General features: G+C 30.0%; 1 protein-coding gene across 1 annotated transcript; it reads right to left on the bottom strand.

Moving 5' to 3' along the window:
* Nucleotides 1–12: 12 nt before the first annotated feature.
* Nucleotides 13–27,978, bottom strand: LOC123299738 (CLIP-associating protein). The gene is made up of 18 exons (XM_044882062.1): nt 27,890–27,978; nt 27,003–27,227; nt 20,660–20,937; nt 19,633–20,233; nt 18,786–19,282; nt 18,384–18,616; nt 14,040–14,171; nt 12,948–12,968; nt 11,231–11,341; nt 10,457–10,827; nt 9,662–10,102; nt 8,367–8,429; nt 8,017–8,290; nt 6,906–7,499; nt 5,460–5,889; nt 4,701–4,881; nt 3,762–3,974; nt 13–2,420 (listed from the first exon to the last, which is right to left on the bottom strand). The coding sequence occupies exons 2-18, from the start codon at nt 27,192–27,194 to the stop codon at nt 2,136–2,138; spliced, it is 4,917 nt and encodes a 1,638-aa protein (XP_044737997.1). The 5' UTR covers nt 27,195–27,227; nt 27,890–27,978; the 3' UTR covers nt 13–2,135.
* Nucleotides 27,979–27,998: the final 20 nt, after the last annotated feature.

Genomic DNA, 27,998 nt, shown 5'->3' with positions numbered 1-27,998 from the left:
TTTTATTTTTATTGAAAGGGAAGGATGAAATCATATCGATCGATCTTTGGTTGTTCACAGCTTAAAGTAACTTAAACTTTTCTGCAATATTAATCAAGATACAGTAAAAAAAATGAGATAAAGGGCCGAAACTTTAACCAGTAGGCATTTCTTCGTTTTTTTCAACAAATAAGCCGAGTATCGAAAATTTATATTAAAGCTATTAATCAGAAGTGAACACTCGCCATTGGTAATTATTAGCTATTTTTTATTATATTTTATATATGTGTGTGCAACTACTCGATATTAATAGCTAGCTAGCTAAATATACATAAAATGGCTTTTTTTTTTAATATTTATACTTAAATATACAAAAAAATTACATTCTTCTTTATTTTTAAACTTTTAGCACCGTTATTTACTTTCCTTTTTTTGTCGCAAGGCCCCTTTTTAAAATGATCCATGCAGCATAGGCTAAAATTAATTATGTTAATCATTTTAAGAGGAACCTTGGAATATAAGAAAGCAAAGAACAAATGCTTTAATGCGGAGTGATGTGTAATTATATATGAACAGCCATTTTGTTTTTCTTAATTTACGTATTACCGGGAGTAATAATCTAGTGCAATTTTATTGGAAAATTGTATTTTTTCTGCTTAAATTTTCAGTACTCAATTGAATTAATATTTAAACATCAAAAATATTCACAAAATTTAATTATTTACCATTTAAAATCGTTTAGACTAGACTTTTCAATAAATTATGACATCCACATTTTGAAAACAACATCAGAAATCTTTACGCGCCTTCTCATACAAATTTTCTTACTAAATCAATAATCGATTCAACAATTCAGAATTTCCATTCCTTCCTCTGGATATCTTGGAATTTCTCAATCGATCGGTAATATTTAAAAAGACAAACAGTTCTTAATTAAACTACCATGTCTGTAGAATATAGCAAAAAAGAAGGACAGCATCGTTCTTATGGTAAGGATTCAATTTCCTTAAAGCAGAGTTTACTAACACAGACGTATTGTACATCTAAAAAGCAAAAGAAGGCAGCTGTCAAGAAAATCTGATCATAAAAGAGCTGACAAATGCAATTTTAGAAGAAACTCTAATCCAAGAAGTATTGGATATTTCAAGTCAGGCTTACTCCAAAGCATTGGGGGTATGTCAGTTCATATACTCCAACTCCATTCAGTTAAACGTTAATTATAAATATTGTATTATCACTCATAAGATCTCTTTTCAGAGTTCGATCACAACCATTTTGATTTGAACGCATTGATCATGATACAAAGAGATAAGGTATGTTAATGCGTATAATTATACAGTAATCCTATTCCTTCCGTTGAGCCCCTAAATACGCGGTATCTCAAATAATTTAGACTTGTAACTCGAACAAAATGTAATTTTTTTTTAAGAACGTACTCAATAACTCGAATTTTAAAAAGCAGACCTAGAGAGCAAGATCCTATATAGTAAAATATAATCGTGCTTTTCTAAGTCAAAATATTAGCAATTAAATTATCTGAATCTCGAACTACTTGTTAAATCAAAAACTCATTAACTCGATTTTGCATTTTCCTTGACGTTCTGTTTTTATTCGACGTCATATTTGAATTTGTTCATTATACAAATTTAAATTCAGTCATGTAATCGTAGTTCAATGAAGGCTCATGAGACATCGAAAATTGTAGGGTAGGGATATTCATTATCATAAAAATCTTAAATTACTACCAGTACGCCATTTTGTAGTATTAGATGTTATCATCTAAAATTGTAGCACAATTAAAATACAACTGACTAGTACACAAATGGCGAATCTTATTACAAATTATAAGTTAATGACATATTTGTTTGATGTTGTGTATTGCGTAGATTGATAAACGCAAACGGATACCTTGTCTATTCGTATCATAGACTTTTTGAGATATAAAATGCAGCTAACAAACATTAAAATAGTACATACAAAAGTAAAATTTAAAAAAAATGAATAAAAATAAAATTAAGAACGTTAAGTCTAGTCTGTAGTAAAACTGTAGTAATCAATGACACATCACAACATAATTAATGATATATATAAAATAAATATTTGTTTTGATGACTTAGTTACTTAGAACATTCGAATCATATATTAGTTAGTTAGTTCTAAGATGTTGATACAATCGTAGATGTGGTCGATGAAGTGGTAGTAGTGGTAGCATTTGCAGACGATGATGATGTAGTCTTTGTTGTATTATTATTATTTTTAGGTGATGTTGGAACAGAACTATTACTCTTTGCACGTTGTATATATAAATCTAATAATTTTAATTTAACACAATTTAATTTACTTAAATGTGGTTTCATTATTTCCTCGCCTGCAGCTCTGTGTATTACAACTAAACAAAATACGGCACATTTACGTACCGGACTTTCGTTATGATCATATGCCTGGAAAAATCAATTTGAAAAAATATAAAATATTCAAATAGCATGCGTGGTATGTCTAAGTTTTTTTTTTTAATGAAAATGGTAAGTTCATTTAGGATGCACAAGCTCGCTTCAAAAATATTAAACTTTGAATTTTTTATTTTAATTGGTTAATTAGCATGATACAAGGTTCCTACAATGTTAATATTTAATCGGGAATCGAACTCACAATCTATGGCATATTACTTAATATCCAAATATGTAAACGCTAGTCATCTCCACTTATAAATCGATAACATTGTAGGAATCATACTTAAAATGGATAAATAGATTTAAAAATTAAAAATGTGTATAATAATTGAAAGAAAAAGTTAAAAATATATGACATCAAAGGTATGGAAGAATCGAAGGTATAATGATAAATGATAAGTAACCTGGTAGTATAAATTGAAACTACTCAAAAAGGATCACCTTCCTGTTTTAATTAGTACGAATTATTATCGCTAGTTGGCAGGGTTACACTCCCAGTTACCTGATAAATGTTAAGTACAAGTATTGACACCATGTGCTTTTTTTTACCGCGCACCGCGAAAATTACTACAAACCCTCACTCCGGTACCAAGCTTGTACATCCCCTAAACTCCCATACACTTAACAGCCTGGCAGATATTCCGACATATTAAGATGTTTCAATATAGACCAAATCAGTTCACTAAACAGCCTGGCAGACATTCCTTCAAGAGTTTTACGATGTCTTCCACAATTTGACGTTCATATTTTGTCGTTAGATGTCGTAGCCAGGATTTTTAATGCACGGGAGCCGTTAATTTGAATAAATAAAAAATAGATACTTAAAAAATTTTAAATGAATGAATTTATTTGTTAATATACATTTGTAATAATTTAATTTTGGGCAATTGTAAATCACATAAAAATGGATCCAAACGTAATACTTCATTATTTTTCTTATTAATATATCGATTGTTATGTCTTATTAATGCATGATGGAATGCAACCAAACATAAACATGCTGCTTTACGTAAAGTATCCAATTTATGACAAAACATCTATAAAATTATTTATAAATAAAAATCTTTTTATTTTGCTAATTTACTTTAGGGCTTTATTAGTAGGGCTTTGATTCAGTTTCAGTACTCACATTTAAAATATGTATATTAAATCCTCAAAATGAGAAAAGACTGTATAAAAATGTAGGATAGATTCGAATTCTCAATCGAAATTTTGAACACTCAAGAGCTCCCTAACCTTCTCCTACAGCGAATTATTGTTAGTAAACCAATTTTATGAATTAATGAAATAGATAATAGAAAATAGAAAGTAAAATATAAAATTGGTACATACTTTAATAACATTAGGCACAATAAGGTTAAGAAGTTCATTATTTAATTGTGTGGCACCATTTGCTTCAACCATTTTTGTTAACATTTTTAAACAACCTTCAATAATACTTGGACAATTTTCTGATGTTGTTATCACTGGATTTATCACTTGTACAACTGTTGATAATGGGAATTTGGTCATAGCTGCAGCAGTTTGTTCTGCATGTCTTATTACCTATACCAAAAAAAAAAAATATATATATATATATATTGATACTGAGTGATATTTAAGATGTCTTTAATATCGCGTTCGAAAAATATTCACAGAACAATATAAACAATACATAAAATTCCTTAGAAAATTTTCTATTCGATATACCAATGATGAGATAAATCTTCGTTGATTTTAATTAACTAAAGTATTATTATACGAAACCAATTATTAGACCAAGAGAAGGAACTTCTCAAAAAAAGGAAAATGTTAGTCTATCGTAAAATCGTTATAACCTGAGGGTAGCTCTGATCAAAGGACTTGAAAGCTCTAGTTAAAAATAAAATGTAAACAATGTCTGATGATGAGTTGTAGATACAGCATTTTGCAATGAAAGGAAAATAGATAGAATCATTGTGACATATAATCAAGTTTTTACATTTTTTGTTTATGTTTAATTGGTTTTTCAACCCCTTTTCAGTAGATGCCCTTATAAAAAAGCGGCAGATTACAAAGATATTTGCGTTGAAAGTTCTAAAATTTAATACTTGATTTTTTGAAGAAAATTTTCAAAATTTGGTTTTTTAAAAAAATAAGAAACGAGAATTAACGAAGTTCTGTCTTGTTAATGGTACCTCGGATACAAATAATGTGAAGTGAATTCTTAACATTGTATTTTCTGTATGTATAACTCTGTTCGTTTAATGCGATAAATTTGGAACACACTGTATCTACAATGGCACCACTTACCTCCATATTTGATGTATCATGCACTTTTAATATTCGTAGAGTAATTAATTCCACATAACCTAAATAATTTTGTTGCAATTGATCAGATTTAAATATTTCAGCTAGTACTTCTAACACCGCACACTGAATTTGTTCTTTATCTTTTTGTGATAAATAATGTAATAACGTTTTTAATAACATTCTAGAAAAAAAAACAACCTTTATATATACAGTCATTTTAAATTCAAATCCGATTCGACCCTTGATTTGTACTTAATGTTAAATTAAAAATAACCGAAGAAAAGAATCAAAAATTTAACCGTTTGTCCGTTTAGAACTCTGACCATAGAACTGGTATAATTAAAAAGAGCTAGTTCTTTATGATTTAGAAGAGATGTTTTGCTTAGTACAAAACTACAAAATTATATCCGCTTCCTACGCATATTTGAGAGATAAGCGAATATTTTAGAGTAGTTATAAAAATATACTATTTTGAAAACAAATTCGTTTTTTGACTGCTATTCCCACTTTATTTGACTATTAAAACTTTTTATCAAATTCGTAAAATGGTAATATTTTTCAACAAACAATTTTTACATTAATAATTCCAAAACTTTGAAACTCCTTCAAATCACAAAGTAGACATTCGACCTTGGCGTTTTTCGAATCAATGTAAGTCAGGGTTTTCCCTCCCTAAAAAATTCTGACAGATATTACACAAATGTTTTAACATTAAATAAAAATCTCTTTATGAAATCGAGAATTTAAAATTACATTTACCTAAATGTGACATTATCAACAATACATGGTGGTGGCCCCGATTTAATAATTGCCGTTAAATGATTAAAAGCCTCAACAAGTTTATCCTCACTAATTTCACCAGATACAATTTTCTTAACAAATAGTTCTTCTTCAACATTTGATGACCCATTAATTGTAACAATCATATCGTTAGGTCCTGTTGTACTTGTTGTCGTTGCTGGTAAACTCATAGGTCCACCATTTGTATTTGTGTTTGTATCATTTGAATAAAGTGTAACGTCTCGTAAACCATCTGTGATGTCATCAATGGGTGAACATAATGTACCTGTTGTACTGTTACTGTTCGCACCATGCATGTGTCCATTATTGTTACGTGTTGGTCCACCGCCTGTTGACATTTGTGATATGCCTGAATCTTGGGTATTACAACGTTCAATATGTGATATATCTGCATCAATCACCAACAAATGTGTTCGAGTGTACCGTACCCCCATCACCAAAGCGGATTGTGAAAAAAATATAAATAATATGCAATTAAAAAAAAGAAGTCGGTGCTCAAGAAATGATGCGTTCAATTTTATAATCAATGTTGGAAGATGATATTACATTACATCGTACGGGAAATTTAAATATCGTATGAGCCGCGATCACTCATTTCGGATGATTTTATTAAAATCTCATACAGTTTTAATCAATAAAGACATTGACCCATTTATTCCCAAGATTGTTAGTATATTACATGATAAATTAGAAACTAAAACTGCCCAGAAAAAGAACGTAAAATTTTCTAGAAAAAAAAGAACTTGTATGTATTTTTACAAAAGTACGAATATCTTGAAAATACGAAATGTTGTTATAACTTAAAATGAACGGACATACAGAGTTTACCTTTAATTATTGCAAGCGTTGTTATTAGTAAAATTAGAGTAAATCAATTATAATAAAATTAATTGTCTAATTTAGGGACTACGAAGATATAGAAGGGAAAAATATTAAATAATTACAAAAACTTCATTTTTATAATTTCGGTAATGGATAGAAATATTAACGCTATATCCAAATTGAACGCATCGTGTAGCAAAGCTAAGACAATCTAATATTACACTATTCTACATCAACGAAGGCGTAGCCAAGGTAGTTTAAGGGAAGGTTGCCTTCTTTGGTTCTGGAACAGTGATTTGAAAATGAAAAAAAGTGAAACTGAAGCAAGTAGACCACAGTTATAAAATACGTACGAAATAAAAAATAAGAATGATCCCTATTTAAAATTGTAAAGCAAAGGATAGCAAAGAAACGCCCCCTGTGAAAGCTCTTGTCTACGCCCATGCTTGGCGTACAATTGAAGTAAAGAAATAAATGAGCTGACAATCGATATTTATAAATTTGACTACGCCATTTTGTTGGTATACAGTCGAAGCAAAGAAAAAAAAGCCAACAAACGAATATTTACAATCTGCTACATACCTGCCGAATCAAAACTATAATTTTGTATTTCCGCTGTGGTATTACGTAAACTTCTATGTATATCTTCACGACTAGTAAATCCACCAGTACTTCCACTACGTATTCGTCCTGTACTAAGATCCATATCTGAACCACGTTGTATTAATGTTGGTGATTTAATTGGTGATGATGATCCACTTGTAGCCGATTTATTACGTAAACTTTGTATTATATTCCCTGCAATATCTTGTTGATCACGTGATAACGTTGATAATAACATCATAAATTGTGCCGTATTGCAATTTAATAATGCAATTAAACAATTCCGTGCAACATTTTGTACTTCAAATGATTTTTTATCTTCGGTATATGTGATAATTTTATCGATACCTTGTGATATTAATGTTTTGTTATCGAAAATGATCGAATTTGATATATCACATAGTCTGATAATGTAGACTAATATGGTGATTTTTACTTTCGAATTAGGTCGTTGTGTATGATCGGTTAAATAACGAAATATTGAATTCATTTGTAAATCAATTGGATAATTTTCACGTATTACGTCTAATGTACGTTCAATTTTTTTGTATATTGATTGTAATAATTCACTACCTGCAAAAAAAAAACATACAACTATGAAAATTAAATTACCGCATTTATAATCGATCACATTCAAGAACAATGAGTAAAATTAACGAAGAGCCCTGCTTCTGATTTGCTGACCCACGCGCTATTAGAACAAGGCTTCATAATCAATCGGAAATGTTTACCGTCGATTTCCTATCATCTTCAAAATAATTTTTATGTGAGATTTTTTATAGATGTAGATGCCAAAGTATTGAAAAAAGAAAAAAATATAATAATAAACTGAGACTATATATGTTGTAGTCAACTAGCTTAATTAGACCTTCAGTTAACAGCCTAACCTTTTTACTAAACGACGCCGTTCAACTAATGGCTTGAATGATATTCAAGGTACTTTCCAAGATCAAAGAACTATTATATTACGAGGTATGTTTGACATACTTGATACCCATTGTATATATAGACATGCAATAGTTAATAAAGAATTGCTAAACATTGCATAACATTCAAAACCGCTTCCAATGTATAGTGTGAATGTACATACCTAATTTATTAAAGATCCGTTGTAATAACATGTACAACCAATCATGTAATTCATTATGATGTGCTAATAGTAATTCATTTAAAGTATCCAAAAACAATGACACCACTTTTGTATTTTGATCCATAAACATTTTTGGAAAAATTTCAGTAACTTTCTTTAACTGTGAACTTGTTAATATTTTACCATCACTAAAGTACTGACATAAACCAATTAAACCTTCTTTACGTTCTGTCCATGTTGCACTTGCACATAATTTTATAATTTCATTTATATCCTATAATAAAAACGAAAATTAATTTTATCTTTTTGAGGATGACAGGGCCACTTTTGTATTCATTTATTAAAATTACCTTTTGAATAGGATCCCAATGATCTCTAGTTAATCGTGTTCTTGAACCACTTAATGAATAACTCTGTAAAATTTCAATCATATTGTGTACAAGATGTCTGAAATAGACTGATATTCTAATTTTCAAAAATTTATTATTTTTATTTTGATAATTAATATTTTTTTGAATTAATCCAAGTGGAACTTGCTTCGTGTTTGGCGTAATCTCCCCAAGGTTTCTTTTTTAGCATTTTGGTGAGAGGGTGAAGCTAATTTTTAACTAACCTTTATGCCAGTGTTAATAGATAACTTTTTGAAAATTAAAATTTCAGTTTATTTTGAAATTCTATATGTTCTATATGAGGGTGAATCAGTTTGGCTAAATAAGGCTTTACAGCAAGTTACAACAATTAAAGTAATAATATTTGAAAAAAATATTTTAAAAGGTTTGGAGGTCGTTTTCGTTGCGAATAAGACAAAACAATTTTATTAACAATCAAAATAACTACTACAAACATTAACATTTATTTCCCACTTTAATTTCCATAACATAGAATATTAATTAACATCTACATAAATTATTTAATCACACATAAAATAAGCCAGATTAAGGTATTCCATAAAATATTGTGAGCGACAAACTATTGTAGATAATTTACATTATAGGTTCACAAATTTATTTCATCCACCACCTTTCAGAATAATGCCTTTGTCCATCATTCGCTACTACATACGTTTTTTCCTTTACACAGACCCTGATTTAGAAATTTGGCTCCATGACAGTAAAATAATTGCCAACACGAGGCTTCATGCGTAGCGTTTTTGTTAACATTAGAAGAGTAAGCTCCTTACTCTCCACAAAGTCTTACGGAGACCCCTCCTCCCAATTTCAAAATCTGAGCTCTGAGAAAAGAACTTCAAGCTATGACAAAAACAAAAAAAAAGTCCCAGCAGATTCAAGATTAGCTGGACCCAAACAAAATAATTTTTCATTTTTCCACATTTTACAAAAAGGGAATCCATAAAAAAATTAAATTTTGATCAAAAACTTTTGATTCTAATTTTTACAAACAAATTTTTGGGTTAATTTGATCCAACAAAAAATGAAATCGATGAATAAAAATGAACACGTTTGAAAAAGCTCTCGATATCAGATTATCTCATTCTTTTGTATTATTGGTCAAGTAAACAACTTTTGGAATTAGAATCCTTTTTGACTACCCCCGTATTATAAACGTAAAAAATACATTTCCCAAACTATGACGACCTTCATATTCCATTTACACGAACATTGTAAAACTGTGGGAAGTGACTTACATCATCTAAAAAAGATAATTCATTTTCGCTAGCACTTTGACGACGTGTATAACAATTACTAAAATAGCCTCCAATATTTTTTTGGTCAGTAATAAAATCATTTTTCACTTCTACTCTTCCGTTAGAGTGAGTCCATTCTGCACTAGGGTATTTTCGTCCGATTAGAGAATATTTCGTTTCATTGTCATTGAAAAATAATATCCGTCGATTGTCGATTCGATGAGTATGCGTCGCACGTTTTCTCTGAATTAAATCGTAAATGTCTTTAAGATTAGGAGAAATGGTCATACTTACATCACTTGGTCGTCGGTACGAATCATAAGAACGTTCTGAGCACACCGAAGAAGCTTCACTATCGTCTGATGGATTATCCAATGAACGATTTAATTTTCTACCAGAATATGATTTTAAGAAATCGTATTCTAAAGATGGATCTGTTTGCTATAAAAAAAAGAAAAATATATGTAGTTTGCGTTGTTTTAATTTGAATTTTCCCCGATCTGTCAGATCTGTCTGTTGAGTGTTAAACATTGTATTTTTATTAAGAAGAAAAAAAAAACATTTCAAAATTTGTTATTAATTATAGTTTCAAACGTTTTTATTTTCTCTGTGCTTCCATATTATTATCAGATTCATAAGTACTTAAGACAAACAACTAATGATTTTTTAACGACTGCGCCATTATGTTTATATTTTGTTCTAAGAAGTGTTTATTTAAAATTTTTAAGCTTACACGAAGTAAATATACCATTTATCAATGTGACCAATTCTGAAAAGTTTAAAATGTAAACTTACTAGTGCTGCAGCTAATGCTGTCTCAGCTTCACGACTCTGTTGTAATATTTTCTGTGCCATAACTGGAGGTCGATGTGGACTAATCGGTGGTCTATGATCACGATTTGGTGTACACCGTAAACTACCCGGACCAGATGAACCTCGAAATGACAAACTTGAATAGCCACCCATATGACGTGATGATAAATTACCACGCGTTGGACTTGTTTCTCTCGAATGGTCACGTGACACACTTGTAGAACGTGGTATACGTGACGATGATAACTTTCTAGGTCGACTTGGTGTTGATGTATCATTATCTTGTGGTAGAAATCGTCCACCATGTGATAAATAATTATTTCGCAAGCTAGGTGACACGGATCTGCTTGTTGCTATAAATCAATCTTTATTTTAACACCTTGATTTTGTACGAAACAGAAGCTAGTTACAGAAATTTTATAATGTTACTTTTTTGAAAGAGCCCTCGGGCCTTTTTCCGGAATATTGATTTCCATTAATATTTGTGTGTTATTCTGAAATTTTAGTATGCCAGAGTAACCTGGCGAAAAAGAGACAATAGATCCAAAGTTTTTCTGAGGCAGAAAATGCTTCCCGTTTTTGAGCCTGTAATAGCCTCAACCGTGGCAACTGATTTTAAATTTAACAGAACGTTTAAAAAACAATCATTCTAAGTTTCATTGATAATCATTATTTTCATGGTTAATTATATTAATTAACGTTTATGAAAATTTCTGTCCTTTGCTCCTTTACGTTTACAAAATTTTTTAAACGTACGTTGTGATATTGAACCGCCAAGTGGTCGACTTCGTGTTCGACCCGATCGTTCTTTTGTTGTGGAAGAAGGCACTGCAGCATTTTTGGTAGCTGTTGTTTTCTTTGGTCGTGCTGTATAAAAAAATTAAAAAAAAATTCAATACATTATTTAAATCTATTATAAACAGTTGCCAGGCGCACTAAAATTACGACCAAGCTTATTCTCAGGTAAAAAAAATTTTAAACATACTTTAATCGAAACATGATTTAAACTGTTGCGCGAATTCGAGATATTCATATCCCACAAAAAAAAAACGAAGAGGACACATCAACATTTTAACACAGTCTCGTTAAAATATCTTTAAAATGATTTAAAATTTATAAAAGTTTTATCCAAAATTAAACTTGAAAGAAATTTTTTGTGCGCATACTGATTTTAGAATTTTATTAATTGAAATAGACGGGTAGAAGCAGAAACAAAGCATATTTAAGTACTCGAATGTTCGGGTAAAATTACAGTAAACTCTCAATAATACGTTTAAAGTAAATAGGAATGTAGAAAATTGAAATGAATATTTTCGAATACGTCATGTTTTGTTTTATTCTGTGTTTTACAAAATCATAGAAATGTCAAAGATAGTAGGGAAAAAATTGGCACAGATTCATCCATAACGCGCGAGTGTGTCTAGAATCAATCCATAAGATACGAAGATAATAAATTATTTGGCCGCTATAAAGGTAGCATAATTTTCCTCATATCCTGAAAGATGAACACAACTTGCCTTCTTATTTTCTGAGTTATTTGGGTCTATTACATAGTATCATGGGAGTAAAATTTTGTTCTTTTTGTCTAAATATTAAACTTCAATTCCAATAAGAATTGATGAGCAGGGAAATTGTTAATCCACTTTTCTGACTATTGAATGAACTGGATTAGGAAATATACGGATTACATAGAGTTTACTGTACTTAAGTTTAAATTAATTTAGTAGTAAAAGTGTTTCTAGATTTGAATAAAAATGAACAATATAACAAACATGGAGTCTTTGAACAAAGGATCGCTACTTCAGTCAGTTGAAAATTCAACATCGTTACGTTGTAGCTTGGCTATAAAGAAAAAAAGAAGCTTACACCATGTATATTAGATTGTAATAATTACCAAACCCAACCCTCACCAAATTCCTCATCATCTCAATAAATAAATTTAAATGATATACATAAGCTGTTTCAAAAGTCACTTGATACCTTCCACCAATCCCCTCGATCAAGCAACTCTTGGAATTTTGTACTTAACTGATTCAACACGTCTCACAAGTTGTCAGTTGTATTACAGCATATAATAAACATATCGGTAATGAAATTCTATAACTGCTTAAGGACGCTAGACTTGATTTAGACGATTTTTATTATGATAATTGATATCATGACAGGAATATCATATGAACTTTATATCGAAAACGATACCGAATGTTATCGGTAAGCACTAACAGAATACGGAGAAAGAATTAGTTATGGACATTAGCAGCACTCGCATCAACCGTTCGATAATCTTTATTACGTGATGTTTTAAATCGATCGTGAGCTAAATACTTATAACGCGAGTGCTGACGGGTTATAATTTCATTCACGTTTGTTTTCTATATATGCTGTATTACAACTGAGTAAACTATAGGTGGCAACTGTTACGTTATAGAAGATGATCATTTAAATTTATTTGTGTTGTAAATATGAAAATTACCTTCGAATGATAGATCGCCTTCTATTTAATAAGTAGACATGAAACATAAAATTACTTAGTTAGTAACAAATTCAATAAAACCAATCATCCATCCATTGTTTTTAATACTTAAATTAATAAAAATGAATATCTTTTAATAACAATTTATTTTTATTAAATTCATGCATGCGCTTTCGATTAATTTTATTTAATCTACAAGAAAATTTTTGGAGAAAATTAGCCAGCCTACAGATCAATCATTGATAAAAGTTGGCATAAATAAAGTCTTATTTAATTATTTCGAGCGTCTTGATCTCAAATCTGAAATAAGTTTTCTCGGCAAGCTACTGTTTAATCGCCATTTAATATATTTATGCAAATATGCTTTTGAACAATTTTTGTTGAATAATTTGAAAACCTATTCATTCTTTTGAAAAAAGAGATTGGTTCCTGTTTTGTCAATATTTACCAAGTTATGGTTCATGGGAATGTAATATTTTATTTTCTGAAAACAGAATCCAAGATATCAACGTTTAATAATGAAGAAACAGAAAATTATTAAGTTTTTTTAAAGTGCGAATCCTTACAAGAGACCTTGGCAAAAGTAAATATTAATAAAAAAATTTTAAACTATCAGGTTCCTCATTTTCAAAAATAATAGAATGCATTTTCTTTCAATGAGTCCATGATATTTTACAGAAAAAAAGAATAATAGCTCATTTCATCAACTTTTATTTGTAACAGTTTAACGGTAAATCGAATACGGTGTATTAGGGAAAAGATTTTTTTAAATTTATGCCAGCTTTTAAATAAATTTTGCTTATCTGATCCTATAGAAAAATAGTAACAAAAATTAGTAACAAAATATGCCTCAGCGCTTTCGGCTAACTTGATTAGTCATTTATAGAAACATAGAATTTAAAAAGACAGAAATTAGTTCATTAATTAAATTTATAACTCATGCCTGAATATTAGTTTTCATTTAAGACGATGATTTAAAAATAAAAAGTATTCTATGGAATTTAGAAAATATGAAACTCTAGAAAAAATTAATTAATGAAAGCTTTTTGTAGAAAAGAACTAATTAATAGAATATGATGATAATAAACTTACGCAATGAGGCCGTGCCAGATGCTATTTTTTGACGCGCCATAGCGGCGTATTGCGTTCGGGCTTTAGCACGTTGAGCGGCCTGCAGATCAATAGCTGTATAACTGCGCATACCAGCGCCGCGTGGCGTTTGATCTGTATAGTATTTTTAATTAATAAATATGTTAATTTTATTTTTTTTTTGTACATTATAAAATGTTAAATGCTTTTTTAATCAGCTGCGTTTAATAATATTAAGACAACAGCGGCAAAGCATTAATATTAATGCTATTTAAAAAAAAATTCACATGCTTTATAAAATAATTTACAAAAAAAAAATTTTTTTAGAATTAATATGATGGCCCAAAAGCAGAAGAGAATATCTAATAATACCTACAAATCCTGAGATATTACAATTACTTCTTTCTAATTTTTCTCTGGATTACCAAATCATAAAGTATCCAAAATTAAGCTAACCAAAGACATTCGAGGATATTGATGGAGTTAGAAAATATGAGAAGCTATCAAGACTAAGGGAAAGTTTCGATGTAAACATGGTCTGAAGAGAGAATGGGGAAATCCGGTAATTGAAGAATAAGACACATCAATACGATGATGCCTATGAAATCTGATAGAAGCTGGCGTAGATATATACTCAGAGGTGCTCATCATTCAAGAGATGCTTAAACTGAAGAATGGTTTTTAGTATAATATAATCAATAATGGAGGCAGCCAATTTCATGGTCAAAGTAACAGATAGGTTGCAATTAAATGCATAGCATCAAAGATGAGACAAGATCAAGGGTAGTAAAGTGTTGTCGAGATGCGCTGTTTTGGATACGTAATAGGAAAGTCTATTTATACTGGGCTCCCAGCTCAAGGGATGCGAAGGGAAACATGGAAACGGGCAAACTGACAAAGCTTGCCGCAGAAAGAGGCGGTTTAAAAATTTGAGATTTACCACTACCAGAGATCAAATCGTTAAAGTTAATCGTTTTCATTACACAATAAAAGCAATATTAGAAATGGTAGTATCGAGATGAGAAAATGGTAGAACAGAAACGATAGAGCACCTGTTCAAGAATTTTGGACATCGTCCTTTAAATGGTAGGGAAGAGGTGGCAAAAATAGATGGGATACATAACAAAATGGCGAAAATTTAGGAATTAATGGTTTTTAATATAAGACAACAAAATGGGTCTTAGGCCAATAATAATAAGTATTGTTTAAGTTCTTCAGATTTTGAGCCATCGAATTACTACTCCTAATTTCTACGAACAACATATTTCATTAAAAGGCTTCCATATCAAAATAAATTATATGAAGAAACATTTTTACAAAAACTTGAATGACCAAATGAAAAAGCCTTTTTATCAGGAAACAAAAAATTTATAAAGAAACAATTGATCACTAGAAATTAGGAATAAGTTTCTGAAGTACCCTGTATAGTAATATTATATAATACAAAATTAAAATATATACAGATCTCAAAAAATGAAACTTAGAGGCTGTCAGTACGTTATATTGTATTTTTGGTATCCAAAATATGGATTTTCAGTCCCCATTGATATTTCATTATTTGAGATGTAAATAAAAATAACATAACTAGGTACATAATATTTGTTGAAACCTGAAAATTCTTAAAGAATAAATAGAAATTCAATGAATGAATTCGACTTTTGACATCCCTGTATTTTTAAAAAATAATCAAAAAATGTAACAATTAATTAAGTAAATATTTTTAAATTAGAAAGTATGTACTTTCTAAATACGTCTAAAAAATAATTTAAATATTGCCATATTTGGAATATTCATTTATTTAAATTTAATTTAATTCAAGGATGTCCAAAATATTATATAAAATAAATGATTAATTGAAAATAATATAAAATTTATTAAATAAAATTTCAAAATATACATAAAATATTGTGAATTATACTGTACTATAGTTTTAATGAGTGCAAATTCTAGTATGTAGTAATTTGGAAAAGAAAAATTTATAACTAGAAGAAATAAAGATAGGAAACATTTATAGTCAAATTTTTTGAGAGAATAACCTTGTCTGCGAATAGATAATCATTTTGAGAGTCTACTCACTAGAGTTTATATCTAAATACATATTCAGTTGAAATAAGGCGCCCGGTGTAAAATTTATCACACTATCGATAGATATTTTTAGAAATCGCCTTATTTATTTTATTAAATCTATGAAAGGTTTATTTTATTAAGATCGTTTTAAAAACTTTTGTACATCGCATACAGACTGAAAAATTAGACAATCAAAAGCTGTGTATCCGAAAGGTGTTGCGATTTTTTGCGAATTGAATTAATACTAATAGTGGAAAGTTAAAGCTGCTGCGCCAAGTCTCAATTACCTTCAATCGCTCAGACCCAAACACTCAAAAGGATCATCTCGACTAGATCAAATATAATGATTTACAATGATTCTCAGAATTTTCCTGTTGAATTAAGGTAGGCATTGTACAAGTCAATAAAATTGCACAAAGTATAAAGATTCTGAAGATTATAAAAATAGAAAAAAAAGGCTGATGATTTTCAGGCGATTTTGAATCTCTGTTAACTAAGGACAAATTTTCATTATTCGCCGAGGTGATTCTCTCCAAAAACATATGTGAGATGAAATGAAAAAATTTAGAAACATTCTGATGAATATAAAAACAGATCTCTTACATCCATTACGAATCATAGAATTATCACGATTTAATACTGGTATACCACTTCGTTGTCGATACGATCTTGGTAACGATGGTGCTCTTGTTAATGTTGTTATTGTTGTTGTTGTTGTTGAATTTAAATTTTCTGTACTACCAGCTATATTATTTTTAATTCAACAACAACAATAACAAGCGAAAAGAACCAACAAGTATATTTAACAATAATACATACCAATTTGACGCGTATAGATCACAGTAGAGACCGCAATCAAAATAGTAGTAGCAGCATTAAAACAATTACAAAAAAAAACAAAGCTCAACTTTCAATCTAATTATACAACACACTACATTTTGGGAAAGAGAAGGATATAAATGTAAATTCAGGATAATAATTATTCTAAATGGACCAATGATAATGATCTAGGATCTGACGTTTGAAAATATACCACGCCTGTTTAGAATGAGACTTGTAGTACATACTAATGAGACGAAAGGTAAGTAATGATCTAACAAATTTGTCTTATTCCTGCAAATCTTTTTATTTACTCTCAAAAATGACCCGGATTTTTCATTTCCAATTTCAAGAAGGATTTGTTTTTTGATAAATTCGATATGAAATCGCGAACTTCATTTAAAAAACTCGTAAAACAGATTAAGTAAAGTTGAACTCGTTTGAAGAGGGTTCCGTCTTAAATGATGATTGACTAAGGCCCCATGATACATATTTTCTTCAAAATTTTAACTCGGCAGTGCTTCGGATCAAGCCAATAATAATATTTTTGGTCAATCCAATTGGGTACGATCAAATCAAATTTGAATTAAAAAATGAGATTCGTTATAATAATTTTTTATCACAGAAATGGAAATTAAGCTAATGGAAATGAAATTAAGTTAAAAAAGTAAAGTTTAAATCGAATTACAATTTACTGTGATTGATCAAAATAAAAAAATTGATTTTTGCTCGATCACAATCATTTTTAATCGGATTTTGTTGGACTTTTTTTTTTAAATATGACTAAATGTAGATCTTTAATGCAATTTTTGAGGAAAAATTTATATTTCTGGATTAGTTTTGAAAATGTGAGGATATTAGCTTAGGATCTACGTATCGATAATCAAAATATAATTTTTTTTATTGTAGAAATGGAAACTAGACCCAAAATAGTATAATTAAAATAAAATTTTAAAATAATTATAAAAAAAATGACACGCCAAAATTATCGGAAAAAAAAATAGTCTAGCTTTAAGCGAGCGTTAAAAATAACGAATATTGATTTTAACAACTTGTGTTTTAGCAATATTATATTTACATAATAAATCAACGTGCGTCATTGTTAACGCTCGATGCCAAGGATTTTTTTTTACCTTTTTCTCGAATTTTTTTCCGATTATTTTATATTTCAAAGAACTACTCCGTAACCAAGTAAATAAAATAAATATAAATATTTTAACTAAAGACCTTTTTCCATTTGTAAACAAATAAAATAAATCAATAAATAAATACAACAAAACAAAATCATTAAAAATAAATAAAACTTTTAAAAAATAATACAATTCACACTAAAAAATAAAACACAACAAAAGTATAAAGTAAAAAATATGTATAGTTAAGAGTAAGTGAGTTGAGTATATCAAATAAATATATGTGAAGTGAGATAGAAAATAAAAGTATGGTAATGTTATAAATACTGACCTCCTGATGTGGTTCCACTACGAGTTGGTAAATGATAACCACCACCGCCACCTGTTGAGGTTGCAGATGATTGATGTGTTGGTATTTGATTTAAACTGGATGAGCTTGATGACGATGACATATGATCACCAGCACCTGGTGTTGATAATAGAATACGTTTATATGTAGGTTCGAGGTTTTTTAAGAGAATATTAGCGGCTTCTGGATATACTTCATTAAATGACCAGAATGATCTAGAAAATAAAAACAATTCAATCTTAAGAAGCTATTTAATTATCAAAGATGATTAATGCGAACTCTAGGTCCCAAACAATTTTTGATTGAAACTTTTTTGTCGATAAAACTTGTCTATAAAGTTATTGGGGTTATGCCCAAGTTAAAAAATTCGTAATTGTAACTTACTTTCTCGATATTAATCTTGCTTCGTTATCCGCATCAGCAATACCATCTTTGATCGTATCACTAATCGTTGGTATCTGTTTACGTAACGCTGTTGTTGGTGGCCATTGTCGTATAATTTGTCCTATAAAATCACAACACGCTCGTCGTATCTCACGTGATTTCGATTCACGTGCATGTGATGCAATAATTGGTATAAATGATGGACATTGTGAATATAGAAAGATTTGTTTTAAGCATAATTGTCCGGCAGTCGCTATCACTTTTGCACTATTCTGTATTAAATTTATTAAATTTGGTAACAATACTAAAGCGACTTTCTCATATTTATTGCCCAATTCTTTAGCCATATATGCTATCGTTACACAACTCTCACGCACAACTTGTGAACGACCATCGGTAGCGGCGAGTGAGAGTGGTGGGCCTAATGAGCGTAAATATAAATGGAAATCATCGTATGATGCTGCACCGCACATCAATAATGAACGAATTCTTTTTAGCTGTAACAAAATTAAATTATTTTTTAATTAATATACAGGAAGCTTTCCTAAAATTTAGATAGCGAGCATTATTTCGCAGTAAATACTATTGAGGAAAGTTTAAATGTGATCTCCAGACGTATAAGAGGTGAGGGGTTGCCACTAACTCACTCGAAAACATTAGAGGTAAGATTGCCAGCTTTGTGGTCCCCTCAGCTCAGAGCACGTAGGGATGAGCTTGAGGCGAATTCTTCAAGATTATCTCAATTTTTTAAATATATTATTTTGGTTATACGACTAAAAATTATATTTTGATTAAAAATAATTTTTGCAAACTAAATTAAGGCAGATTTTGTAGAATATATACTTACACCGTCAATTCGTTTCGTCCATTGCATATTTTTATCACCAATAATTGCACCCAAATCTTTTAACGCTTTTTCATTAACATCTTTGGATGAGATCACTGCTATTGTTGGCACATCTTCCATAGAATTTAAAAATGATTCTTCATCAATAGCACCAGCTTGTTGTGATGAAGACGATCCACTTGATGGTGTTATTTGATTCATTGTGTTAGCACTGTTTAAAACATTACTTCCACTGCCACCAGCAGCTAAACGATGAGTACTTGGAGCACTTATTGTACGTTTTACTGGCTTTGTTGGTTTTGGTATGGCATGATCAACATCATCAGGTCCTGTACCATAATCGTGTCCACCAGCTATAAATGCAGTTGGTAATAATTGATCAGAATCTTTAATATCTTGAAATCGTTGTAATAAAATTTTTAGCTTCGTTGATGGTATAATATTTTTCTTTTGTAAATCTTGACTTAAACGATCTCCCACATGTTTATAAATCTCCACAAATGTGTTTAACGCTGTATCACGTACAGCTGGTATTGGATCACTTAAAAGTTTTGATATACCCGGTGTTAATTTATTTACTTGTATATTTGTAGGTCCATGTCTGAAATCAAATTAAGTTTATTTATTTAAATACCCTGTTTATACTGAATGTTATTTAGAAGACGATCTAGATTCTAAGACAAATATTGTTCATTTCTCTTTTCTGAATTGTTTTAACATGCTGGAAGAAGTTTATCAAATCGGTACATTTTTTTATAGTTGTAACGAACTGTTATTGTCTAAAAGGTATATTTTTTACTAAACTAATGGATTTATCACCCTCATTTTGGCCACTTTATAATTCCTGAAGACGTTACGAAAATTATATCTTTGTTTTTGAAGAAATATCGTGATCACGAACGTTGTTTGCATGTTCAATGAAACAAATAGAAAACTCCACAATTAAGATTTCTAACTGTCCCAAATTTGAGACTAAACTTACAATACTTTTTCAATAAAAAAATATAAAAGTATATTGTATACTTACTCATTTAAAATATTGATAAAACATAGTAAAACCTCTTCACGCACTTTAGCATTTTTATGTGTGAAACATTCAATAAGTTTATCACATAACTGTTGTGGTTGTAAAACACGTTCTTGTAACAATTTTAAAATGAAGAGTTGGGCTCGTTCACGTACACAATCCTTTTGATCACCCAGTCGATCAATGGCATGCGGTAATACGGGACTCACATATGGCCAAAAATCATGTTTTAATCGATCACATATGTATGTGAGTGCTTCTAATGCATTTTGTGCTACCTAAAACGAAACAAATATTATATTTTAATTAAACTTTTTTTAAATGTGTATCAAATTCAATGATGTGGGTGTGGGTGTGTTTTTTTTTTTTTTGTTTTGTTATGTTCACTAATAATAGGTACATAACTTACTTAAGTACTTCTTTATTTCTAGTTTGTTTATTGTTACTTATTCATTCAAGTTCTATTTTAACTATTTCATTAATGGTTTCAAGTGCTTATGTATCTATTTTTAACCCCGACCAAAAATAGGGATCCTAAAGTTGGATGTGTTTATCTGAGGAATTGTGGCTCCTAAACGAATGCACCGATTTTGATTTTTGTTTGAGAGATGACTTGATCGAGTGTGTTATTATTTATGTTACAAGAAAATCTGGGGAGGGGTCGAGGGTTATTTAAAGTTTATAAATTTTTACTTATAATTTAAGTCTTTACGAGAACTACTGTAATATTCATTGCAAATACACTATGCAAAAATAAAAACTTGACTTTTGGCGTCTAACAGAGCTCATTTTTAAGTGCAAAGAGTTTTAGAATGCCCTTCATCAATTTACTCTAAGAGTGTAAGTGTTCTCATGGAAATAAAAAATTCAAGACCAAAAAAAAAAAAAAGTTCAATGTAAGTCCTAACGCATGTTGCGTTTCACGCTCATATTATGAAAACTGTTATAATCATTAGAAAATAATATTTCCCCCTCCAATTTGCTACACTGTAGTTTTCAGAGCTTTTTCCGAAACTATAAGGGATAGAATGTTCCCGTTTGGTAGGAAGTTCAAGTTATTGATTTATTGTGCCTACTACCAACTCGATTTGTTAACAATAAACGGGTAAAAAAGTGTTAATGTCTTTTGAGAAATCGAACTTAATATCTTTCATTGTCAGACTTATATGAAATTAGGCACTGTAGACCTAAAACTCCAAACAACATACCAATTTTACGACTTCTTAACTTCTATTTATAGTTTCTTGCAAACACAGAAATAAAAGTTAAAAAGATTTTAGTGAAGAACTTTTGCGATAAGAGTAACCTGGTGTAGAAAATGCAACAATGCTTTAAGATCTCCTGCATCCAATTTTGCTATTTTAATGATAAAATATAGTCACAGTGGAAGAAATGGATTTCAAGTTTCCAAATTTCGCAGATGGAAGGTTGTAATCTTTCTGGCGTCATAGTAGCGCCAATCTTTAATATAAATAGACCATATTTTTATTTGATACTTATAGAATTGCAAATGTAGAAAAAATTAACGTATTAAATAAAACGCTATGTCTATTTGTACGCTAACGAGGGCGAATTCACACGACTTAAAACAAACAACATTCATAATAATATTATTTTCGTAAAAATTTTTTTTGTAATAATTAATATTAGATATCTTGAAAATGATGATTTTCGTTCAAAACAGAAATAAAATTTTTAACCATTCAATTCAATTTGATGGGGATGTAAAAACCGTTAAAAGCATTATTTTTCGATACAAAAAAGGTGTGGACCCTTTGGTGAGGAAATAGCCGAGAGTGGCTAATCATTTTTTCCAATAATTACGTAATTCGACCTATTAAGGATAGCCATTGCGATCAAACTTATAACACTTCTTTTTTTGGTTTGGGGGTTAAAAACTGATTTCCATCCCCTGAAAATTTTTCGAATTTTGCTGTATGAACACAAAATGTTTTGTACATTGACATGTAAGTCACGTTAAAGCATTCCAGATATCGAAGGAAATAACCAAGCGGAAAAGCCGGGGGTGTGTGGCTTATTAAATTAAAATTATTTGCACGTTAGCATATAAACAGATCTTTTACAATAAAACTTTGAATGAAGGGCATTTTAGTAAAATAATATTGTTATTGTTTTCAAAATGATTTCAAGCATGAATTTTAATATGAAATTAATAAAATGTAACAAGAAGACGTACCCAGTTTTATATTATTTAACAAACGTACTTAAGTAAGATTCCTTGAATATCCTACTACAAATCAAACAAACGAATTACTTATTTATTATTAACGTTTATTTTGTTAATTAAAACTTAATGTTTTGTAACTGATCGATTAAGAATTATAAAATTACACACCACACCACAAGAATAGTTTCAAAAAAACTAAAATTAGCCTAAACTTCATCTATTTAAAACCGACAACAAAACAATTTGTTGAATTGTTGCCAAAATTTTATATTAATTCATTCTGTCTAATCGAGTAATAATATTTTGGGTTATTTTGAGTGAGTGTTGTTATTTAACTCTTCTAAGTGTTCTAATCATAGTTTTATTTTTAATTATTTTAAAAGTTCAATTAAACATTTATTATTAAAATTGTTGTTAATTATTCTACATTAGAAATGTTTTTATAAATATATTTTTTAATTCAAGTGCTTTAGTGCGGTTTCCTTTTCTTTTCAGAAGAAAGCATGAAACTTGGCATGCTTTAACGTGAACGAATGCTCGTACAGTAAAATTTTAAGGGGATGAAAATCAGTTTTTAAACATTTTTTACATGAAATATATCAAGGTATACTAAGTTTAGTCCCAAGTACACGCTACGAACAAAATTTTGGTTTAGGTGTTCATAAAATCATCGCCTAAAGAGTCCATTTCCGGTTTGTCTGTCCCTCTTATCAATACGATAACTCAAAAACGAAATGAAAAATCAAGCTGAATCTCTTATAGCGTGCTTAGGACGTAAAAATTGAGGTCGAAATGAGCAACATAGGTCAATTGGGTCTTGTCGAAAAGCCGTTCTTGTAAACCGTTAGAGATAACACAAAAGTTTAAATGTAAAAAATGTTTCTTATAAAAAAATAAACAACTTTTGTTTGAAACTTTCGTAAACATCACTGTTTACCCGTAAAACAAAATATAGTATGTATACATGCATTGTATTGTATCAAGTATACATGTGTTTGTTTACTACTATGTACACTGAGAAAGTGAGAAGAAAGATACTCTTATTACTTTGTGTGGAAGAGTGACTATCTTTCTTTACTTCTTACATACGTACAAAAAAAAACAAACGATTTCGTAATCAATACTGCCCATACATGGTTTTTTCCTAGTTATTGAATCGATTTTCATTCCAATGGCAGCGAAAATTTAATAGAGCCAATTAAATTCATTTATGTTGTTTTTGCTAAAAAGTCAAGCATATACAGGGTGTCCCGTGATTCGGTGGTCATAGTTTTAGAGCGTATTCTTTTGACAATTTTAGTGCCTTATATACTTTTGATCAAAACCCAATAGAGTTAACGAGATATATGCGCTATTAAATTTAACCAAAGAGTGAAATGTAATATTTTTGATATTCCGGATGCGGTTTTTTAGTACCGAAATAATAAATTTTCTTATAAAATAACTGAATACTCTTGTTGAAAATACTTTGTTGAAAATCAAATGCATTCGACAAAAACCGTATCTAAAAACATGCTTTCCTACAATTTTTTCCAATCGATTTCTATCCAAATGTATTCGTTTTTCGAAATAATTCTCTATCAATAGTCAATAATTCTCTTCTAATTATCATACAAAAAGAAGTTATTCGCTGACTGATTTTTAAATTCCAAAATTAGAACTAAAGAAACTTTCCTAGAAAGGTAGCGATTTGGTATTTATTTTGACGTCTAAGTAATGGAACCGTACTAAATTAAAATTATAAATAACATTTAATTTTAATTGATTAATAATTACATATTTATATTAATTATAAAACTTTATAATTCTGTGGAATATTAATAAAATACACTCGCGGACATTAAATGTGGGATGTCCATGTACATATTTGAAATTGAGGAATTGTTGTCACGGTCATGTTTACTATTTTTGAAAATTAATGCTAAGTAACAATAAAATAAAAAATTTAACAGAGAACTTTCAACGTTTGTCAAGCGATTTACATTCATTTTTTTTAAATATCTAACGTTATTTTTAATAATTTATAAAACAAATTGTTCTCGACGTAAGAACATAATATTTAGGCTGGGGTCACACAAGAGCACCGATTTTAACGCTTTGTTTTTTACTGGGCTATACAGTGTAAAATAGTGCTCCAACTGGCTGAACAGCTCTATTTAACACAATAAAGTGTTCAAGATAATGCACAGTTCACTTAAAGCGCAGTGAGGTTCAAGTTCAAAATTTAGTCAATTTTTAGAATTACCTGCCAGCTCTCTATTGACTCAGTTGGTTAAAGCTTAACCAATTCCATACGAAGTATGGCTAGGTACTTAGTTGTGATGGGCTAGTTTCTAGTATAGTTCAATGCATGTGTATGCATGAAAGTGTTCTCAGCCTCTCAAAATAGTTGAGTGGCTGAAATAATCAGCGAAAAGGGAGGTAAAATACATATAGGGTATCACAAAGGGCCTCTGGCGTAAACGTCGGTACTGAAAAAAGAGGTTATATCATTGATACTGACGAACCTGCGCTTTAACCTAACTTATATACTTTCACTAACTTTTACTGAAAAAATAAAAAGCCTGCTTTTTTTGGCCAAGAGTGTATTTATTTAATTATTACGTCATTCATTCAAAATTTTAATTACCTATTGCATTATGAAATTGTATAATTGAATTAAAGTTTATAATATTTATCAAAAATATTAATAATTGAGTGCAATATTTTTTTATAATCAAATGTAATTTTTTGAACCAGGTTTTACTCGCGTACAGATGCGTTAATCTTCTTTTGCGAAAAATAAAGATTCAAGGTTAATGAAACAAATGCCGGAACATCAATCAGGCAACCGGAGGCCAAAACTTTGAAAAAAATTTCTGGGCTATTGCCCTAGGATATTACCCAAGTATCATACTGTTGTTTTTATTTGATTTACCCTTCCAATAGAAGAAGGTGGGTTGGTTCGCAGGTGTCCCCGGATTTTTTGCTGATAATTTTATAAACTGTTTTTAACACTATGTCAAAATATCAGCTACGTATCTGGCCTTTGATGTTTATCTTTCCCCACCGGGTGCGTGGCGTGTGAAATGTTCCAGCATTTGTTTGAGAAACCTTGAATCTTTATTTTCCCCAATAGAAAATTCACGTATCTGTTTACGGGTAAAACTTGCATGTTATTCTTGCTCTAATTCTAAGAATAAATGGCCCCACACATTTAACATTGGAATTGGATTTTGGTTAAAATTTCTTGATACTTTAGATAGATACCAATACTGATAATTCTGATCAAAAATCCAAATGAGGATGTACTATTCGTTTCGAAATCAGAGACTTAAAAATAGCTAAAACACTGTTTTCGTATTTCTGTATTATGATTAATTAATCATGCATCCTCAGCCTTAGTTTATTAATAGCCCTGGAATCAATTCTATCCGATCCCACAATTCTACCCACACTCATCTTATTATAATATTCAATAATTAAACTAACAAGTAATTTTGAACTTTCATGAATCGCTTAGAACAATTTTTTAATTTATAATTAAGAAATGATTAGGTACGATTTTTGAAGCGACAAAATATGAATGTGAAAAATTTGATTTATTTTCAATTTTTCAACACCTGTAATTCGTTTCATATTGAAAAAAACATAGAATGTTAAATAGGATACAACGTGGGTTGACCAAATTATTAATTAGGTTAGAGTGGCTGTCCTGGGGTGGGACACACTTAGACCATAAGGTCCGTTGTGATACCGTAAATGGGTTGGCCCATCCCCGGCCACTACTCCATGAACCATTTGGAGCTGTTTAAGAACAGCAGGAGGGCTTTGACGTCGACTGACTTTAGGTCGGAGAGGTCGTCAAAGAGAGGCTGGCTCAAGTAAGTCCATCTCCTCATGACAAGAGCTGGGCAGTCACAGAGAAGATGAGACATTGTCTCCTCCTCATCATCACTGTGACAGCTCCTGCAGTAGTCGTGATACATTGCCAGGCCTAAGCGTTCAGCATGCTTGCCGCCCAGCCAGTGTCCTGTGATAGCCGCAACAACTTTGCGAACAGAGGCCCTTGGAAGTGATTTGAGAACTTCGGAACGCCTGCCATTGTACTCAGGTCATATCTGTCTTGTAGTACTAAAATTATTAATTAGAATAAAAAAAAATTAAAAAACTTACTTTATAATTACTTCCTTGCGTCCATTGTACCAAAGCATCAATGAATGCTCCAATATCTTCACACTCAATTGGATTATCATCATCTGCTAGATATGCCACTAAATCGGTACCAACTGTTTGCCGTAATTTAGTATCACCTTTGATACAAATTTTGGCAAATTCATCCATGGTATGTGGCTTGCGGTACGCCATGATGTTCGTTTTATTTTGTTCTTTACCTTAATCCTACAAAAATTCAATCAATTTGACACAGAACTCATTTCGAAACTTGAAACTGTCAAAGGATCCAAAAACTCACAATTATAACAAAAACATAGCTACTGTAAATTTAGTGTTGGAAGAGGTTCTTTATAAAAATACACAAATTTTGGAGCACCGGCGCACATAACACATGTTAAGAAAGGGTTTATAAACAACCCCAAAAACGCAAAATATGATGCAAAACACAAATTCAATTGTTTCTACAGCAGTGAATGTCAAAATGTCATGTAATTAAAACTTTTTTAAAGAAAGATTCACACCTACATTGAAGTTTCAAAGCATGTCTTTAATAATATTATTTTGATTAAAGTTATGACAGTTCTTCAAAAATATAATTTTGGAAACAAAAACAACACATCTCAATGTTCTCAAATAAGATAAATTTCTAAAATATCTGTGATAAATGTAACACTCCTTAAAAGGATTGGATATTTACAAGTGGGTTAAAAAAGATTATTTTATTGAAATCACTCTGTTAAGATGTTAACTTGACTGGACTTGACTACATGGAACTCTGAGTCAGTATAATTTTAAGAAGATAGATTTAAGATGTTTCTTCTGAATTATTCTTAAATGATTTGTATTTTGATGTCTTGTTGATATTTATTTACAATAAAAACACTCACCAAATTTAACATAAATACTTCATATTTGATTCTTTCATTGAACATAATACCTAAACTCAATTCAATTAACTCATACTTGGTTCTATCTCTTTTCCTCTTTACCGCATAC

The sequence above is a fragment of the Chrysoperla carnea genome, chromosome 5 (genome assembly GCF_905475395.1).
Source record: "Chrysoperla carnea chromosome 5, inChrCarn1.1, whole genome shotgun sequence".
NCBI lineage: Eukaryota > Metazoa > Arthropoda > Insecta > Neuroptera > Chrysopidae > Chrysoperla > Chrysoperla carnea.
The sequence above is the reverse complement of the archived record's forward strand: the minus strand, read 5'-3'. Positions and strand labels throughout refer to the sequence as shown.